Source organism: Pteropus vampyrus, unplaced genomic scaffold, assembly GCF_000151845.1.
Source record: "Pteropus vampyrus isolate Shadow unplaced genomic scaffold, Pvam_2.0 Scaffold14, whole genome shotgun sequence".
In the NCBI taxonomy this organism is placed as follows: Eukaryota; Metazoa; Chordata; class Mammalia; order Chiroptera; family Pteropodidae; genus Pteropus; species Pteropus vampyrus.
The window spans coordinates 8455074-8474414 of NW_011888795.1; the positions used below are offsets into that span (position 1 = coordinate 8455074).

A 19341-nucleotide genomic window follows, 5' to 3' on the forward strand; every position below is an offset into this window, starting at 1 on the left:
TTACATTTAAGTCTTTAATTTATTTTGAGTTAATTTTTGTACATGGTATAAAATAAGAGTCTAGCCTCATTCTTTTATGTGTGGATATCCAGTTTTCCCAACACTATTTACTGAAGAGACTACTGTCCTTTCCTCATTGTGCAGCATTGGCACCCTTGTCGATAACCATATATGTGAGGGTTTATTTCTAGGATTCTATTTCTTTGGTTTATTTGTCTTGATGCCAGTACCACACTGTTTTGATTAATATAGCCTTGTGTAATATGTTTTGAAATCGGGAAATGTGAGTCCTACAACTTTGCTCTTTTTCAAAATTGTTTTGACTAGTCAGAGTCCCTTGAGATTTCATACAAATTTTATAATGAATTTTTCTATTTCTGCAAAAACTGCTATTGGAATTTTGATAGGCATTGCATTGCATTCAGAGATCACTTTGGGAAGTATGAACATCTAAACAATATTAAGTCTTCCAGTCTATGAATGTAGGATGTCTTTCCATTGGTTTCTTTTGTCTTTAATTTCCTTCAGCAATGTTTTGTAGTTTTCAGAGTATAAGTCTTGTACTTCCTTGGTTAGGTTTATTCCTAAATGTTTTATTCTTTATAATGCTGTTGTAAATGGAATTATTTGTTTAATTTACTTTTAAGATTGTTCATTTTAGTGTATAGAAACACAACTGATTTTTGTGTGTTGATTGTATATCCCATGATATTACTGAATTAGTTTATTAGTTATAGTAAACTTTTTGTGGAATCTTTAGGGATTTTTACATATAAGAAGATCATGTGAATGGAGATAATTTTACTTCTTCCTTTCCAATTTAGATGCCTTTTATTTTCTTTTCCTTAACTTATTGCTCTGGCTAGGACTTCCACTACTATGTTGGATAGAAGTGGTAAGAGCAGGCATCTTTGTCTTTTTCCTGATCTTAGAGGAAAAGGTTTTAGTCTTTCACCATTGAATATGACCACTGTCGGCTTTTCGCAAATCGCATTTATTATGTTGATGTAGTTTCCCTTCTATTTCAAGATTGTTGAGTGTTTTTATCATGAAAAGGTGTTAAATTTTATCAAGTGCTTTTTCTGTCAGTTGAGGTGATTATGTGGGTTTTGTCCCATGTATTGCTAAGGTAGTGTATTATATTGATTGATTTTCATATGGTGAACCATTGCGTTACAGCAATACATTCCACTGGGTCATAATGTATACTCCTTTCTATGTGCTTTCAAATTCAGTTTGCTAATATTTTGTTAAGAATTTTTGCATCACTATTCTCATCGGGGATATTGGTCAGTAGTTTTTTGTTTTGTTGAGGTGTCTTTGTTTGGCTTTGGTATTAGAATAAAGCTGGCTTCATAGAATGAGCTTGGAAGTATTCAGGCCTCTTCAGTTTTTTGGAAGAGTTGGAGAAAGATTGGTATTCCTTCTTCTCTAAACATTTGGTAGAATCCTTCAGGGAAGCCATCTGGTCCTGGGCTTTTCTTTGTTGGGGGGTTTTTGATTATTCTTATTCAATTTCCTTACTTGTCATTGGTCTGTTCATATTTTCTACTCATGTTTCAATCTTGGTAGTTTTTGTGTTTCTAGGAATTTATACATTTCTTCTAGGTTATCCAATTTGTGTGTAACCGTTCATGGTATTCTGTTATAGTCATTTTTATTTCTGTGGCATCAGTTGTAATGCCCTCTTTCATTTCTGATTTTATACATTTCAGTGTTTTCTCTTTTTTCTTAGTTAATCTAGCTAAGAGTTGATCTTTTCCAAAAAACCGTAACTCTTAGTTTCGTTGATTTTTTTTTCTGTTCTCTATTTTGCTTATTTCTTCTCTAATCTTTATTATTTCTATCCTCATGCTAGCTTTGGGTTTAGTTTATTCTTTTTCTAATTTCTTGAGTTGTAAAGTTGTTTATTTGAGATTTTCCATTTTGTTTTTTAAATCCATTCAGTCAGTCTATGTCTTTTGATTGGGAAGTTTAATCCCTTAGCATTTAAAGTAGATACTAATAGGGAAGGGCTTACAGTTGCTAGTTTGTTTATTTGTTTTCCATACATCTTGTAGTTTTATTGTCCCTCTTGTCCTCTCTTACTGCCCTCCTTTGTGTTTTTGGTTTGGGTTTCTTTTTTTTTTTTTAAGTGATATGCTTTGATTTCCTTTCATTTCTTTTTGTGTATATTCTTTGGATGTTTTTTTGTGGTACCATTGCAGTTACATAGACATCTTAAAATTATAGCGATCTATTTTAAACAAATAACAACTTCAATTGCATTCAAAATTCTCCTCCTTTACAACTCCATCCTCTACTTTGTTATTGATGTCACAAATTATTCTTTATGTATTATATACCCATTAACATAGTTAATCATTTTTGTTTTCATCATTTAAATTTTTTTATCAGAGTTAACAAAGTGCAGGTTACTGTATTTGTGTTTATTTTTATTAGCAAATCTTATATTTTCATGTGGCTTTGTGTTGCTATCTACTGTCCTTTCATTTCAACTTAAAGGATTCCCTTTAGCAATTCTTTTAGAGCAGGACAAACAGTAATGAGCTCCCTCAACCTTTGTTTATCTGGGAAGGTCTTAATTTCTCCTTCATTTGCCAGATATAGTCTTCCTGGTTGACAGTTTTTTCTGTCAGCAGTTGGAATGTATCAACCCATCAATAATATTATGGAAACTCCTAGGTATATTACTAATCACTTTTCTCTTTTCTGCTTTCAGGATTCTTCTTTTTCTTTCTTTCTTTTTTTTTTTTTTAAATTAGACACTTGGATTATAATGTGTCTCAGTGTGGTTCTCTTTAGATTTATCCTAGTTGGAAGTTTTTGAGCTTCTTGAATCTATGTGTTCATTTCTTTCCTCAGATTTGGAAAGTTTTCCGTAGTTCTTTCTTCAAATAAGCTCTCTGGCCCTTCTCTCTCTTCTCCTCGTGGATTGCCATGATATGTATGTTGATCCACTTGATAGTGTCCCATAAGTCCCTTAGCCTTTCTTTTCTTCATTCTTTTTTATCCTCTGACTTGATGATTTCAAATGACCAGTCTTGACATCTGTTGATTCTTTCTTCTGCCTGTTCATGTCTATTGTTGAACCTTTTAAATGAATTTTTCAGTTCAGTTATTGTATTTTTCAGCTTTATTATTTCTGTTAGGTCGTTTTTTATAGTTTACATCTCTATGGATCGTCTCATTTTTTTTCATGCATCATTTTTCTGATTTTGTTTAGTTGTCTGTGTCCTCTTTGAGGTCATTGAGTATCTTTATGACATTTATTTTGAATTCTTTTTCAGATAGCTCATAGATCTGCATTTCTTTAGGGTCAGCTTCTGGAGTTTTATTTTGATTATTTGATTAGTTCATATTTCCGTGTTTTTTTTGTATCTTGTAATTTTTTTGCTGGGATTTGGGCATTTTAAAAAACTACCTTTCACGGTTTTTACATATTGGCTTCATTCGAGGGAAGACCTTCCTTCACTCATTAGCCTGGCTGCAGGTTCTAGATCTCACAAATCTTTTTTGATCTCTTTCACCCCCTGTCTTCTGATTGTGGAACTGCAGCCCTAGATACTGTTTACCTCTGTTTTCAGCAGCTTCCAAACTCTGGTGCCGGTCTAGTCAGCACTCCAAGTTAGGCAAGACAGAAAACAATCCCTCGGGCAGCCTCCAGACAAGCCAAAATGTTGGATTCGTGGTCTAGTCTTTTGTTTCATTTTTTAAGGGAGGATCCCTGGGGTAGAGAATTGCTTCTCAGTTGCCCCTTGCTATCTGGTGTAGGAGAATGAGCATGAATAGGCATGCCAGATACTGCAGTTTTTCTTCCCCTTTTTCTGGAATCTCTTCTTGGTTTTATAATAGCCTGGGTGCTGTAGCTTCTCAGCTGATCTCTAGAGTTCTCAGAGAGGTATTCTAATCTGTCTGTTGTTACTTTAGTGTTTCTGTGGGAGTAAGAGGCCCTGAAGTTTTCTAGTCTGCCATCTGACTAATGTCATTATCCCTTGTGCCTTTTCAAGAGCAAGGAAAACCTTCCTAAAGTCACCCAACAGACTTCTCCTTATACCTCATTGACTAGACCTGCCATATGGACTTATTTCCAACCAGTCACAATGAGGGAATATAACTATCATGGATTGGCTTACATTAATTTATGCACTGGGATTAGTGAGGGACTCAGCTTCTCATAAAGCCCATGACCACTTGGTACCTGAACAAATGTCTTCTATTCTATTTGTAATTAAAAATAGGGTTATAGCTCTAGGGAGGCAACTACTGTGTCCATCTTAAAAGTTAAATTGTTGATTGTCTTTTTTAGAGCTGAAGAGATTCCTCTGAAAATCTTGGCCCACAATGGCTTGGTTGGAAGACTTATTGGAAAAGAAGGCAGAAATTTGAAGAAAATTGAACATGAGACAGGGACCAAGATAACAATCTCATCGTAAGCCACTCATTAAAATTAATTGTGCCCAATGATGGAGAATTCGAGCATTCTGACATGCTCTGCTCATTCATCTGCTTTTCTCTCAAATGGGAATGTAATCATAAGTGATAGAATTATCTCCAATACCATCAAAACAAGTACATAAATAGTTACCAGTCAAACATTTTTTACTACAGGTATGATCTAAGTCACTACGAAGGTTTGAGATGAGGCGGCGGGTATTCTGTACACAGCGTGTGGTAAGGAAACCCAGTCTTCTCCCCACCTTCTCCACCAAGACTTATGTTTGATTCTCCAAGACTTATGTTTGATTCTCCAAGATTTATTTTTCCTTTTGAAAAAAGGAAATTTTTCTCTTTTTCCTGGTGGCCAGCTTGCAGGATTTGAGCATATACAACCCTGAAAGAACCATCACTGTGAAGGGCACAGTTGAGGCCTGTGCCAGTGCTGAGATAGAGATTATGAAGAAGCTACGTGAGGCCTTTGAGAACGATATGCTGGCTGTTAATGTAAGTGCCTGATGCTTTCTTCTGCTGGTTTTCACATGTGTTTTCAGGCAGGACCCAAGCCTCTCTAAGAAAAACTATCATTCAGAAAGTGAAGAAGCACCTTAGAACAGGTATATAGTTATTCCTGCCTTCTTAGGGCAAGGGCATTCAAATAATCAGGAAATCAACTAGTAAATTATGATGAACGCACTGGACAAAATAATGTGAAGCCATTAAAATCATAACATTGAAGATTTTAAAAAGATCTTCAGTTGCCTATGATATAATGTTAATTGAGAAAAGAATATATGAAAGTATATATAACTGGGATTACAGTTATATAAAATATGGATCAAAGTGACTGAGAGGCTACGTGTAAAAAAATAGCTGGTATGTTGAGAAAGTGGGAGTTTTTTTTACTTTCCAATTTTAAAAATATATACTTTAAAATTAACTTCTGATTGTCATCTCTTGTTCTTTTAGCTTGCCCAATAAATATTATCAACCTCCTTAGCTCTGATACTTTTAATAGACGGATTTGGGTTTATCCTTCCTGTTATTACTACCTAGTTCCCACTTTATAATGGAGAGACACCAGTCTGGCATCAGAAATCTTAAAAATATTTGTCCAATATTTGGCAAAGCCCAAGCTCAGCTTAGAGCAGTATTATGACTTCTATGACTTCTCTATATATTTTGTAACATATACAAAAGAGAAAAGGAGACTATGATAAGCCCTCATATTTCCATAATGTAGCTTCAGCAGTTATCACCTCTTGGCCTGTTGTATTTTATCTGAACCTTCATTCTACCTCCCATTTCCCTGGAATGACCTTGAAGGAAATCCCAGACCTGGTAACATTTCATAGAGAAATAAGTGCTTACAAAGAGCTAATGTAAGTTAAACCCCTTTCCCTCACTGCAGCGTTTCCACGGTACCCTCTTACTCAAGTTATTGCTCTATGTCCCACGTTAGCAGCCCACATCACACAGTAATTATGGGACATGATGATAAGAAGACTCCAGTGTGACCTTCTTTCCCCGTTTGTGTGTATTTGTCTGTGGAAGTATCATCCAATGATTTCTTTTTCTTCTTTTGGGCTCTTGACATCTTATGATAAACATGCCTTTCTGTAAACACCCAGAAAAGCTACAAAAGAGTCTGGGGCTCCAAACATCCTCACTTGAGTATTTTACTTGGATTCATTCACGTCTGTACCAAAGTCATGTCTTGACAGATGAATAACAAAACTACTAGATGTTATATATCAAATGGGATAAAGGTTAGGGATCCCAGCTCTACTCTTCCAAACTTTCTAAAAGAAGGCAAGTTCACTAGGTGACCCTAGCTACAGATAAGAAAACAGGAAGTTAGAGAACTGTTTAGTGTTTGGGCAGGGGGAGAGTGGACATAGGCCAGGGCAGGTGGCTACATCTCTCTGCCTTTGAAGGGCTGTGTAGTTAAAACTTGACTCTAGCTTATGTGAGCATCCCCATGTTTAAATGTAAAACAAGCAAGAGATTTGATCACGAAGCTGGCAACTAAATGGTCAAAAAGCAAAAGTGAAACATCCCGAATCTGGATAATGGAGTTTATACATGTGGCGTCCTAGTGAAGGGTCTGGTCTTGGATAGAGTTAGAAAAAACTATAAATCTAATATGTTTTAAACTTATCTAGTCAACAAATATTTATTGAGTACTTACTATGTACCAGGCACCGAGCATACAACACTAAGACAATCTCTGTCCATAAGGAAATGAAAGGGGAAGAGGCAAATACACAGGTGGTCCACATACCATGTGATGATTGCTATTTTAAGGAAACATAAGACTGTTAGGAGAGCACAGAAAGGGCATTTGAGCCGAGACCTTTGGGGTGAGAGAAGGCTTCCTGGATGAGGGGACACCTAAGCTCAGGCGAAACCTATAAGATGAGTAGGACTTAGCCAGGTGAGAAGGGAGAGAAGCACATTCCTTTCAGAGTAGACAAAGTGCACAGGGACCTAGAGGTGAGAGAAGAGTAAGGTTGGGCAGGATGGAGGTGAGGAGTTGGCCGGAGAGAGGCTGATGAGGTGGCCATCTCCAGGAAGAGCCTCATTTCCTGTGTTAAGATGTGTAGATACTCCCAAGGGTGGCAGAGAAGCTTTGAAGGAATTCCGTGGTCAGGTTGAGGTTTGGAGAGCCCACCCTGGCAGCAGGGTAGGGAAGAGGTCCACGGGGCTAGGGTGGAGCTCATCAGGAGATAACTGGTGCCATCCAGATGAGATGGAGGTTCACCCAGGCAAGCTGGGACTCTCTGGTCTCTTCCCCTCATCTTTTTCTCCATTTCTGTTCCCAGCAACAAGCCAATCTGATCCCGGGGTTGAACCTCAGCGCACTTGGCATCTTTTCAACAGGACTGTCCGTGTTGCCTCCACCAGCAGGGCCCCGAGGAGCTCCCCCCGCTCCCCCCTACCACCCTTTCGCTGTAAGTAGCTCAGCGTTCAGAGATTTGCTCATGCTCTGGGTACCTCCAGGCAGCAGTATGACTCTGCTATGTGGAATCGGAACTAAAGCTTTAATTTGGAGGCCATACTCATAGTGATGGTAGGATGAATCCAACATTTCTTAGGACTTCCTCCTAATGGACAGATTAACATTATTCAATCACTCTCTAAATATGTGTTTTTAAACATAATGTATGTCATACCTAGGAAGGAAAGAAACTATTAGCAAAGCCATTAACTAGAAGCCTATTTATTATAAAAAAGGATTTGTTAGCTCAAAAAATAATCTTCATGAGTATTGTTCATTTATTAAAACATTTGGAGAGGGGCGGCTCCATAGTGTAATGGTTAGCACGTCTGCTTTACACGCAGAAGGTCCTGGGTTCGTGTCCCAGGTGGAGCCATGGACCAATCCCCGGGTTCGCCGGGCTCCCCGCGTGCACCAGGGGTGCCAGGACCCCCGCCACGAGTGTGTGGGAGGAGACGCCCAACCTTCAGAGATCCAGTTCTTGAGAGGAAATGGCAACATCCATAGGTCAGGGGTAGAAGTGGAGTGGGGGAATTAAAGGGGGCAAAAAAAAACATTTGGGTACTTAGATGACTCTTGGAGATGTATACATTTATATACATTTATTTATATATGTATATATATATATAAAATTCTCACCTATTATTTTTAATGTTTTATTAATAGGTAATTTTTAAAAGAAAATAATACACAGTATTTGTTTTGAAATTTTTAGCACAATGCCTGGGATTTAGTAGGTTCTCAATAAGTATTTATTGTTTGAATTATAATTAATAACAGAAGAAGAAATGTTCCCATCCATAAGCATTATTCGAGATCAGTACATTACCAGGTTGGGGTTTAGGGTACTTGACAGCTTTTTTCTTTTAATTTCTAATTCTTTTCCATACATACAGCTTATTTTTTAAGCAAATTTCCTTACCCCAATGTTTATACTGTTTAAATGGGAAGAATCAGGTTAGTGAAGTTTACTTTAGCCATTCCTTTCTTTTGAAAGGTGGTCTTTGGTGTAGATGTTGCAGTGAGAGAATTCCCAGTTCTCGGGGTTGTATGTAGAGAGACAGGATGAACCCACTGTGCTGTTTTGCCAGCAAAATACAGATATGAATTGATACCTACGTCCTTAGTCACAAGAATATACACATCATGCAGTCTTGTTTATGTATAGATCTTCTGAATCTTCATACCATTTCTTTAGAGTGATATCCATTTTCCCTTAGAGGCTAGGGCCCAATATTGAGCCGTGTGTGTGTGTGTTAGAAGGTGTACATTTGTATGTGTAGCTGGAGATGTGGCAGGAGGGATTGTGGCAGCTGTTACAGTCATGTGGCTGCTCCAAGGAGCGAGAACTGCTCCAAGAGGTGCACATCCCCCAATCTTTGCTGTAAGATTTGAGAATGACCAAGATTGACACAATTCAATGGCACTGAGACACATCTCATTTCTTAGGAGAAAGACTGTATATACTGCCTACAAAAGGTGACCTAAAGCCAGGCCACTCTCTCAATCTAAGTAACATAAATGGTGGGGAAAATGGTATAAAACAGAACAGTTCTAAAATTGATAATCTAAAATAGGGGACAGCAAACTACAGCCTATGGGCCAAATGTAGCCACTTATTTTGTAAATAAAGTTTTATTGGAACATAGCTATGACTCTTTGTTTCCATAGTGTGTATTTGCTTTCCTGCCATGTTGGCAGAGTTGAGTAGATGCGATAGAAATTCTATGACCTGCAAAGCCTAGAATATTTATTTGACTCTTTACAGAAAAAGTTTATAGATATCTAAACTAAAACAAGAGGAAAAGTTTTCATGTGATTGCAGAATCTTTTCTAAAATTGAAAATCGGTTTTACCAGTTAAAAAGCTTCCTTTACATCTGAGATTTTTACTGAAACAGTAGAATAACCATTTTACTAAAATATGTATTTTCCTGTTCTTTTTAAAAATAGATCTTAAATAAAATTTCATTTTTAAGCTAAAAGCCATATAGTTCTGATCTTGATCCTGCAGATCAAGGTTAGATTCTAATCCAGAGCACACAGTTCCCTCAGCTCTCTACAACAGTATGGCTCCTGTAGACAGCTCCCTGGGTCAGCTGCAGAGCACAGGGCCAAGGAATGGAGGTAACTGGCCATCACTACGCTCCTGTGCAGGACCTGGGACAGGGCCCCAAAGTCCTACCTGCAGAGTCTGCACTGCAGGCTTATGGGCTTCCCTGGTGGGCCCAGGCCTCCATAGAAGGACTCGGTAGTGTGGGGTGATGGTCATACTTTAAAGACTTATAAAATACTGTTTTCCTGTCACGTAGGCATTTGGATCTCTAGGAACTAGGGTATTTATTTATTTTTTGTTTTGTTTTGCTTTTATATATCACGAAACACTAGTCCTTTTGCTCTTGGCACTAAAAGCTCAGGAAGTCCGTCTACCTCCTTATAGCTGGCTCGCACATGTGTAGATTGGTCTCTAACCTCTAAAATTTATAATGCATTTGTGTATATATGAAAACTATCATTTTTTATTATTTTCTGGTTATAAAAGTAATACATGCCTAGTATTTAGAAGCAAATAATACAGGAATGTGGAAAGTGCTAGGTTATTTTAATCTAGAAGTGATCAATGTATTCAGGTATATGAGTGTGTGTATATATATAATTTATGTTATGTATATTAAATATATGATCCAAATTTTCACTCTACAGTGGAAATCCTTATATATACATCTTGGCTCTCTTATCCAGTTATTTACTCGGGATAAATTTCTCGATATAGAATTGCTGAGCCAAAGAATGTATACATTTTATATATAATATATAATCATAAACTATATAAATATTGATACATAATACGTAAATTTTGATGCATAAAGATTTACTACTTTTTCTTGTCACCAAGACTGTGTGACAGGGATTTTTTTTCCCCCATATTATCACTACCAGTGTAATTATTCAAATTGTAATAACACAGTCTGATACTTTAAAATATATATTTCTTGTCTACGGCCATACCATGCTGAACAAGACGATCCCGTCTGATCTCAGAAGCTAAGCAGGGTTGGGCCTGGTTAGTACTTGGATGGGAGACCACCTAGGAAGACCAGGTGCAGCAGGTGTAAAAAATAAAAAAATAAAGGATCGTAAGCTGACAAGGTCCTTGCAATCTGTGAGGTCAACCAAGGGTTGCCTTGCCTAAAAAATTTTTTTAAAAATTAAAATTAAAATTAAATATACATTTCTTTTGTTTCATGAGACTCAACACTAATGAATTTTTTAGCCATTTTCCCCTCTCTAATGAACTGTATTTCTGTATCCTTTGCCCATTGTCTATTGAGAAGCAGTGTAGGTTCTGGAGCCAAACTGCCTGTGCCAAACTGCCTGCATTTGAATCTCTGCCCTATTACTTCCTATTTTTAACTTAACCTTTTTGCATCTCGATGTCCCTATCTATAAGATGAGGGTATTAATAGTACATATATTGTAGGGCTGTTGTAAGGTTATTAGATAAGTTAAAGCCTTCACATAGTAGTTGCTATATAAATCTTAGCTACTATCATCACCATTATTTTCCATCTTTTTCTTAATTATTTGTAAAAGCTGATTATATATTAAGGCTGTTAACTATTTGTCATGTTGTAAATGTTTTCCACCAGCTTCTCAGTTCTCTTTGCTTTATTTGTGGTGTCTTGTATCATAATAATTTAAAACCTATATTTTGAACAAACTATTGTGTGAAGTAAAATGTAAACATTTCCCTTCAGCCTTCATTCTCTTACCCAAATTTTACCCAATAACCACTCTCCAGAATTATAGCAGTTATGTTTACACATTTTAAAAATGTTTTCTCAGCACATATACAATCATATTATTCAAAAATACAAACAGAATCATGCCATACACAGTGAATTACAAGTTGTTTCTTTTCAAACTTATTATGGACATTTTCCATAGCTAGACCTAATTCTCTTTCATGGCTACATAAGATTCCATTATATGAATTTACTATAATTTTTCTAACCAGCACACTATTATTAGACATTTGGGTTGTTTACCAGGTTTTCTCTACTACAAATAGTGTCAAAATGAATATCCTTCTATGTAAGTCTTTGCACGAATGTGTGAGTATATCTGAGAGTAAATTCTCTAAGATTGGAATTCTGCATCAAAAGGCATATACAATTTAAATTTTCATAGATTTCCTTTCAATAGAATTGATGCAGAAATTTTAAGAATTAAGGTAGTTAAATCAGTGATATTTCCCTCTGTGGATTTCTTGCCTTTGATGTTATGCTAAAGAAGCAGCAAAACATAACATAACATCCAAGACCGTAAAAATATTCTCCCTACGTTTTCTTATAGTAATTTTTAGTTGCTGGGTTTTGGGTATTGTTTATATTTATATCTATAATTCATAGGAAATTTATTTTGACTTATATTTTAAGATAGGGATCTGACTTCTTTTTCCCAAATGGGTAGCCGGTTTTCCCAAAATCATGTATTGAGTAATGCACCATTTTATCACTCAGTTTGAAATGTCAGCTTTGTCATACACTAAATTCCTACTTAGTCATTCTGGATTCTATTCCATTTTTTCATCTTTTTGTCTACACTTCAATTATTATATTTATATATTTTCTTTGACAGTTTTAACTGTAGAATGAATTGGAAAGATGACTAACTTTTACTATGCTTAGGAAAATTAAAGTATAGAAATTTTCTGTTCCTTAAAGATTTGTTAAGACAACTCTGTGAAACACCTGGGCCTAGCACTTGTTTGGAGAAAGATCATTTATAAGCTTTTCATTTTCTTACAAGTTTTTGGCTTGTACAAAGTTTTGTTGATTTCTGTTTTCCTGTAAAAGTATTCATCTCTCTTTTTATATGTATTGGCATAATATTGTACGAAACAGACCATTGCCTTTTAAATCTCTACAAACTTGTGGTTATATCTCTTTTAATTCCTAACATTGTCTATTCGTGTTTTCTTTTTTTTCTTAATCAAATTTGCTAGGGTTTTTTAAATTTTAATTTTTAAGTAGTTAAGGCCTTTTTTTAAAATCTTGCAATTATTTTCTGTGCTGTGTATGCAGAAGATGTTATTAGAGCATCCCGGTTTTTGTGGCTTTTGCTCATGCATGATCAGTTTTTAAAAGTCCTGGGCATTTGGAAGGAGGCATCTTTTCTGATGGGCTCAGCATTGGGTTTACAGCTGTAAAATCAGGCTTCTCATTGGTGGCTTATATTCTCTATATAATTTTTTTATCTGTACGACATGAAATTTTGAAAGCAGTTTACTGTTCTCCTGCTATGATTATGGTTTTGTGAAGTACTTTATTACTAACAGATTTTGTTTAAGGCACTTTGGTCATATTACTTTAAAAATAATCTGGAATTTTAGTCCAAGTTATTAAGCTTTTTTTCTTAATGAATATACAATCTCATAATCCACAGTTATTTAAAATCAACAAAACTTTTACCAGTTTCTTTGCTCACTGAAGACAATTTCTTGTGTTCTCATTTTTTGAGTTATTTGGGTTTTTTTGTTTATCTGGAGTACTTTCTCAGACAACTTTTTTCAGGAATTAATACATAAGTAGTATAATTTCTGTATCTGAAAATGCCTTTCTTTTCCCCTCACACATGAATGGAAATTCAGCTGGTTATCCAGCAACGCTAGGCTCATAGCTCCTTTAGAGCTCTGAAAACATTACTTCTAGCATCCCATTTTTCAGGTTAAGGGTGCTACCAGCCTGATTCTTTCATTTGTAAGTAACTTTTTTCCTTCTATCTATAAGATATTTTTGCCTTTGGTAGTGTTTTGCCTTCACCCTTGGGATTTAACAATCCGAATCTGAGCCCCTTAATCTTAAGATTCAAATTTTTCTTTGGCTCGGGAAAATCTTTTGCTTCTGTATTAATTTTAGTATAGCTTCTCTTCCCGCCACTTCATTTTCTCCTTCTGGAGTTCCCACTTCATGGATGGTAGATCTTCTCACTCTACTTTTCATGTCTCTCTGATTCCCTCTTTTTTGTTTTGCATGAGTTAATCTGCTAATGCACCAATTGGCCTTTCAGGAGTGTCCATTCACCTACTGTGTCCAAACTCTCATTTCTATTGAGTTTTAACTTCATTGATCGTGTTTTTAATTTCCAAGATCAAGCTAGTTCTCTGAGCTTTTCTCATAGCAGTCTACTCATGTGTTACAATACTGTCCTCTTGAATCTCACTAAGAAATCAAGCAGACTTTTTAAAAAAAGCTCTCCCTCTTTCCTGAATTAATTACCTGGGGTTATTTGCTTGCCTTTCTCCCCCGATTCATGCTGCTGATTCTCTATATGTATCTAATGAATTTTAATTGCCCATCTCTGTATTTAAATAAACTCAACGGAGGACATATTAGAGCTTTTTCATAACATGGACAGTGGGCCTCACATGAACCAGTGAATTTAGAATGTTCCAGATGTGGGCAGTGTTGGGTACAGTGGTTAAGAACCTTGGGCTTCAGAGAGAGAGTTCTGCGCTCAAATCTTGGCCCTCCCTCTTCCTAGCTTACCAATTTCTGGTCCCTGCCAGCTCTGGAGGCCACCTCAAGAGAGCACACAGAGGTGGGTAAGCAGGGCTGTAAGGACATACTTTGATAAGCTGGGGTAGAATAGTGCATCTTCTGAATCTTGAAAGGCCCTGCCCATGACAGTGACCCTTCTGGCCAAGTCTGCGGCCCCTCCCCAGCCCATGTCCACATCCCTGGTTCCTACAGTGAACACCTGCCCTCTTTGCAACATGGCATCCCTCTATCATCATACTAATGCTATTTAAATATTTAAGATAATTTGTATGCCTGATCCTTGCCCTCTCCACTGCCCCTTACCCACCCCTCACTCTTCCCACCCCCTGACTTCTACATGCTGCAGAATAGCACATAAATCATGTATGAAATGGTCATATTGTAAGAGCTTCAAAAAAAGGATCCTGCAGTTCTTCCAGGAAAAGCAGGCCCAGTGGTTTATAATTCCTCTTTTAATGTTCACCAGTGCATCTGATATATACTGCTTTACCTACTCCCCAGCACAGTCAAGCATAGAGGAAAAGCAGACACCAGTTCCCCTCAAACTCAGAATTTGAAATGAACCATGAGTAATAATAATCCCCCTTGCTGCCTCTCTGTTGGCAGGGGGTGGGGTACCCCCGGCAGGGCACCTTCACCATAACGCCTTCTCTCCCCCTCCTGTCATAATGCTTTTGAAACATTCAAAAAATAAAGTAGTTTCTCTCTCATAAAATAGTTGGGGACCCTCAAACTAAGGCAGTGAGCTCAATGGCCATATTGGGGTCAGGGTTCCACACTGACCCCCTCCTCCCTGGGGCCTTGGTTTGTCAGGTGGCCACAACCTGCTTTCCCAGTAAAGAGGACATTTATTCAAATCATTGACTGGTTACTTTCCTGATCATTGTGACTGAGCACTGAAAGTCTCCTTCCATCTGAGGCTGTAGACATGTCAGCTTGAGACAGGAAACCGAAAGTGTGCCCATTAAGCCACACATTTCATTATGAATAAGTACTCATGTAACACTCATTAATTCAGCCACATAATGCCCGATGATAGATTTCTTCCATTCTTGTGACCTCATCGAATGCCATGTCACATCCTTAGGAAGTATACATTGTACTTAAGCTCAGATCCATGTCCACACCAAGGCCCTCAAGGTCCTGTGTGATCTCGCACTGCCCGACTCCCCATCATTTCTTGCTCTACTCTCATGTGCTTTCCCTATACTGGCCTCCTTTCTGTTTTTCAAACAGGTCAACTCCTTTCCCAGCTCTAGACCTCTAAGAACTTTGCTTAGAATGTTCTCTCTCTGATGCCTTGCATGGGGTTCCGTCTCCTCTTTGGGTCCTAAAGCAGAGGTCACCTCCTCCAAGACTCTTCCCGGACCCCTCCAGCTAAGGTTGCCGTCCCACCCCTCAGCTCCACAGCAACCCTTCCTCACATCCTCCTATTCATTTCTTTTTCGGCACTTGAATAGAATGTAAGACCCATTGTGGCAGTGACCTTTTATGTCTTAATAGCTGTGTCCTCAGCACCTAGAACAGTGCTTCACACATAGTAGATGATCAAATATTTTTTGTGTGAACGAATGGACAATTGAATGAACCCTCACAATATTATAAGATCTGGATATTTTAATCCATTTCTGGATGAGGCTCAGAAGGCTGCATTATTCCAACCTGTACAAAGCTAGTGATCTGGACTCAGGTCTTCTGAGTCTTCTGACTCCAAAAGCCAACATATGTACACAAAGGCCAACGGCAGAGCCTCAGACAGAAAGGAGCTCCCTGTTGCTGAGTTCACGCTTCTTTCCACACAACAATTTTCCAGGTGTAGTAACTCATGAATATAAAAGGGAATGGGGAATATGTTCTTTTTCTTTTCACAGCAAATTCTGTCCCCTAACCCAAGTGGTAGATCAAAATTTAATACAGTGTTTATGTTGGAAGTATTTAAACCCAAAATAGCAGCCACACTGTGGCCTCTGTACCATAGGCCTCGTGAGTTTTTGTGAGGAAAAGGCAAATTACAATTCAAAAGAATTATTTCTGCTATGAGGGCCTAAAGGAGAGGCTGTCCGGAGGAGAGGAAGGCAGAAGCATCCTTTCCCCAATGTAGAGCTTTGTCTGAGCAGAAAACCAGTGGGAATTCTAACCCCACCCTCCATGGCCTAGGACAGCCCCCAGAACAGGGACGTGCACAGAGAGGGGTCTGGAGCTGATGCTCTTCAAGAAAGAGGCAGGACCAAGAGAGCCAAACCTGTTCTTACCTTTCTTTCAAAACTAGAGGTTGCCAAGAGAACTCTGGTCTCATAGCCCCCTCTTGTGGGCATGAGGTGTCACCGCAGCCTCTTTCCAAGTTATCAAAGCAAAGGCTTGGGATACAGCAATGGTCCCCTTTCATAAGCAGATTTCTGTCCCCGCAGGTGAGAACACCTGCCGGAGACATGGTGTTCACATCTCTCTTCCCCCGAGCCCAGTCTTCTCTCCAAGCTCAAAAAGGCCATTGGTTTTATTTTGTCCCTACGAGTAATTTTGTGATCAGGAGTTAAGAGTTCAGCTGGAGATTCAAGAGATGGAGGACATCATGCGATTTGCTCAAGGGGCCACTAAGGATAGCTAGGTCCCCAAACTCCCAAGCCTCATCCAGGTCTGACCACTGTTAGAATGTCTTCCTGGGAGGTCGTCTTGCAGGGATTGGTGCTCGGAGCCATTCACCTCCTTTCCTGTAGTAGGCACGTCAGCGTTTACTTGGCCTTATGTAAAGCACAGCTAACCTGACTTTGACTAATGTCCATACAAATATATAAAATCAGAACTATTCCTGTCTTACAAGACTATTACGAGGATTAAAAGAGTTTCTGAATAGATATACAGTATTTATCACAGTGCCTAGTACACAGTATTCAGTAAAAAACAGCTGCTTTTTAAATGTAATTTTCTTAATAGCTTTTCCACATCTGCCTCACACTCACACAAAATGTATTTATTCATTTGTTTCCTTTCTCTCTTCTCAATCTCTCAGTTTCTCCATTCTCAATCTCTAGTTCTTCTGAAATGCTCTGATGGAGCTCACTGATTTGACTTGCCAGGAACATACTTGTTTGTTCTTTATATCTCTTGGATATGTTCTAGCACTCTCTGTTCCTTTTAATCCACTATTCATAATTCCCCAGAAAATAGAAGCCACTGGCCCTGCTTCTCTGACTGAGGGCAGGTTGAGAGAGCGAGCGAGAGAATGTGTGAGTGTGTGTGTGTGTGTGTGTGTGTGTGTGTGTGTCTGTGTGCGCGCACGTACTCACTCTCATGGTAAGTTCCTAGGAGCCTGAAGCATGGCTCAACTAGAAATGCTAAACGTTCAGTCCAGCCCAGTGCTCCGAGGGGAAAGTGGAGCAGAGATCTGAGCTGCAGAGGGACAGATATGTGGACGTGACAGTGGGGACAGGTGATGGTGCAGAGGGCCTGCATAGCGTGTGCCCTGAGTTTGCTGAGCGTCCCTGAGGGCACCCACTGACTGACTGTTTCTCTCATGCCACAGACCCACTCCGGATACTTCTCCAGCTTGTACCCCCCTCACCAGTTCAGCCCGTTCCCGCATCATCACTCCGTAAGTGTCCCTCAGTTCGGCCCCATGCGCCGCTTTTCCGTCCTGTGGCTGGCACCGTGTAGTCCTTGGTGGACTAACGAGTGGACGTTCACCGTGTTGAGTGCCGGGTCCTATGGTTCCAGGTCATCCTCAGAGTGACACATCACCAGGCATAAGCACACCACTTGCCAGTGCTCAGGTGCACTAGAAGGCTGATGCTGTCCCGTTCAACAGCCCCGCCAATGCTTACAATCCTGCAGGTGGCAGGAATCTGGTGCACGTACACAATCAGCAGGTCAAAGCAGGAGGTGGTGTTGGCTTAACGAACAGTTTCCAAAGACCTTTAAACAAAGTCTAGTAAATGAGGTCATGCCATTTCCACAGACACCTATACCAAGATCCCTGGAGGCTGTACCCAGGGCTCTCGGGGCTGTCACCATGTGGCCTGGCCAGGGCACGTTTAGTCCCTGTCTTGTTTTGAATATGGCAGCACTCCAGAGAAAGCGCCATTCCTGGCTATAAGGCGGATGGGACAGCTTTCCATTTCCTCTGACAAAGTGCCTCCAAGCCTTGTGCTTGGGCTTGGTACATTTAATAACTGTATTGCTTTCTTTGATCAAGATACAGGAGAAACACATATCACATTTGTATGGACAGAAAACCTGTGAACGGACAGCTTTCTGTATCCATCAAATTTGGAGACACTCAAGAGGACTTTGCATTTTGATTGCTGTGTTGTGCTTGCCTGTGTTCAGGTTCATTCTTCAAGCTTCCCACCTGCAGAGCCCTAGGCCACAGAGGAATCCGTGCACCATTCTGGCATTTACTTGGTCATGGGGCCACCCTACCATGTGGCTCAGAGTAGATGCTCGGTAACTTCCTGAAGGAATAATCCCAGTGGGAATGATGCTTTCTTTCTTGTCTTGGCTTTCCAGTATCCAGAGCAGGAGATTGTGAATCTCTTCATCCCAACCCAGGCTGTGGGGGCGATCATCGGGAAGAAGGGGGCACACATTAAACAGCTGGCTAGATTTGCTGGGGCCTCCATCAAGGTAAAGCTGCTCTCAGCAGCCACCTGTATCCCACCCTCTTCCGCCCCCCCCTCCCCATCCCAAGCCCCTCAGACCTTCCGTCAGTCCCAGGCAACTCCTGTGCCATCCAGGGACAAAATTTCACAGGATCTAAAAAATTAGCCTCCAGGCCCATTCCCATCCGTTCTGCTCTTTAACTCTCTTATTGCTTTTTTGTTCAATTAACAACCAAATAAGAAAAAATATTAATAAGAAATAAGTCACCCCAGTCCTTTCTGGGTTACCATTGTCCTCCTCAAGAATATAAACCTAAGAAAGCCTGAGGTTTTTTCCTAAACTAAGGGAGTGGACTTGAGTGGAATAATGGTTTACACTTAGCAGTTATCAGCACTTTGATTTCTTTAGTCTTCGCTTAAACACCATGAAACTTTGAAAAAGTAGTTTGAATGAAAAATTCTTTGAAAACCAATGGATGATAAACCCATAGGTGAACAAAAGCTGGTGACATAACCTGATACAAAGTTCTGGGCCTGCACTGAGAGGCTCAGGAAGGAAGGCCCCTTGATTTATGGGAATGGTTGTTGAGTTCAGACATAGCTGCAGCTACATACCCACATCCTGCCTCCTCCAGCACAATGCGAAGGATCGTCAGAGAAGCTGAAAGGGAAGGATTATTCGACCCTGGGCCCGCTCCAAGCACAGCTATCAGCTCTGACTCACGGGCAGAATGCTGAGCACGTCC

At 39.2% G+C, this 19341-nt stretch overlaps 1 protein-coding gene and 1 pseudogene across 6 annotated transcripts in view; both read left to right on the forward strand.

Annotated features, from left to right (window-relative positions):
• Positions 1–19341, forward strand: part of IGF2BP2 (insulin like growth factor 2 mRNA binding protein 2) — a 162379-nt gene that overhangs the window by 133993 nt on the left and 9045 nt on the right. For 5 of the 6 annotated variants that reach the window (XR_002778216.1, XM_023526010.1, XM_023526007.1 and 2 more), the window contains 5 exons: positions 4310–4432; positions 4809–4944; positions 7263–7391; positions 17521–17589; positions 18504–18620. Coding sequence is in view for 5 of the 6 variants with exons in the window: in XM_023526010.1 (XP_023381778.1) it covers positions 4310–4432; positions 4809–4944; positions 7263–7391; positions 17521–17589; positions 18504–18620 (574 nt within the window). In the remaining variant the exon portion in view is untranslated. The remainder of the gene's footprint in view (positions 1–4309; positions 4433–4808; positions 4945–7262; positions 7392–17520; positions 17590–18503; positions 18621–19341) is intronic. The other variant, XM_011382119.2, reaches the window with a different exon arrangement.
• On the forward strand, positions 10433–10550 carry LOC111734260 (annotated as a pseudogene).